General features: G+C 60.7%; 1 protein-coding gene across 1 annotated transcript in view; it reads left to right on the top strand.

Moving 5' to 3' along the window:
• Positions 1-1375, top strand: part of LOC113202400 (cGMP-specific 3',5'-cyclic phosphodiesterase-like) — a 16613-nt gene that overhangs the window by 9881 nt on the left and 5357 nt on the right. The window contains exons 5-8 of the mRNA XM_052266189.1: positions 221-469; positions 573-719; positions 811-882; positions 998-1048. Coding sequence (XP_052122149.1) covers positions 221-469; positions 573-719; positions 811-882; positions 998-1048 — 519 coding nt within the window. The remainder of the gene's footprint in view (positions 1-220; positions 470-572; positions 720-810; positions 883-997; positions 1049-1375) is intronic.

The following is a 1375-nucleotide window of genomic DNA, read 5'->3' on the forward strand; positions in this document are numbered from 1 at the left end:
CAAACCCACCCTGGTCCAGTTCCGTCAACACAACTTGCAGCGCCGCCCAGCTGCCCCCGCCGCCGCCCCGGTCCCGGCCCGTCTCGACGTCCTAAGCCACGCACAGCACAGCCCCAAGCCAACTCCGACGACGTCTAAATTACAGACAACTCTCGGACGGCGGTGCGGGCGCGGGCGTGTCTTCCCCGAGCTAACAAACGGCTCTGTTGTCGTCCCGCAGGACCCGCGCTTCAATAGCGACGTGGACATGCGCACCGGCTACAAGACCAACGCGATCCTCTCCATGCCCATCTGCAACCACGACGGCGAGGTGATCGGCGTGGCGCAGATCATCAACAAGACCAACGGCTCGGACGAGTTCACGGCCCGCGACGTTGAGGTGTTCAACAAGTACCTGACGTTCTGCGGCATAGGCCTCCAGAATGCTCAACTGTTTGAAATGTCCGTCCAGGAATTCAGGCGAAATCAGGTGAGGAGGGGAAGGGCTCGCATTCTACTGTCGGCGGGAATCGATCACACCTGACAATTGTACGATGTGACTGTATTTCTAAACTCGTGCCATTACTGCCCAGATTTTGCTGAATTTAGCCCGCAGTATTTTCGAAGAACAGAACAACCTGGAGTGTCTGGTGACGAAGATCATGACGCAGGCGAGGGAATTGCTCAAGTGCGAGAGGTGCGCGGTCTTCCTGCTGGCTGTGGAGGACGGCGGTGAGGAGGTAGGTGTGGCCCCGGAGCGCGTTGAGGAGACTGTCCGACTGTCAGACTTCAGACAAAAAAAAACACGCTCGCTCTATTGTTTTGTTGCAGAGTCATTTGGACCGCATCTGCGAGAGGCCGGGTAAATCGATTGAGGAGCGGAGGCCACTCTGTAGAAGAGAGGTAAGCGTAGCCCCGAGTTTACACGTGATTGTTTCCGTTCTCTTTGTGCCTCTGCACAATAGCGATTCGATGATGCTAATTATTTGCCCTCGCCGCCACACTGTTCTCCTGCCAGAGCAACAACATCGACATCGAGGATATTATCGCCCAGAGGTCCACCGACAAGGTAAGGCCCCCGCTGATGTGGTCGAGCGCCCCCTGCTCCCGCCCAATACCGGCTCCCTTTGAAATTAAACCCCGACACCAGCCCGAGCCGGGCGGGGCCGGGCCGAGCCGGGCTGAGCCGAGCCCCGAGCCGGGCGGGCACGCGCCCTTTCCTAGCAGTCGGCCCCGCCTGCCACGCGCAGCCACGCGCCCCTGCCCCGTGCCGCGCTGACCGGAAACACGTTGCGGCCGGGGCGTGTTGGCTTCCTGTTGGACAGGCCATTAGTCAAGCGCGGGGGGCCTAAGTGAGCGGGGCCGCGGGGGTCACTCCGCTAAGCGCCCCCCCCCC

This window comes from Frankliniella occidentalis, unplaced genomic scaffold (assembly GCF_000697945.3).
Source record: "Frankliniella occidentalis isolate FOCC.00 unplaced genomic scaffold, Focc_3.1 Scaffold36, whole genome shotgun sequence".
Lineage (NCBI taxonomy): Eukaryota > Metazoa > Arthropoda > Insecta > Thysanoptera > Thripidae > Frankliniella > Frankliniella occidentalis.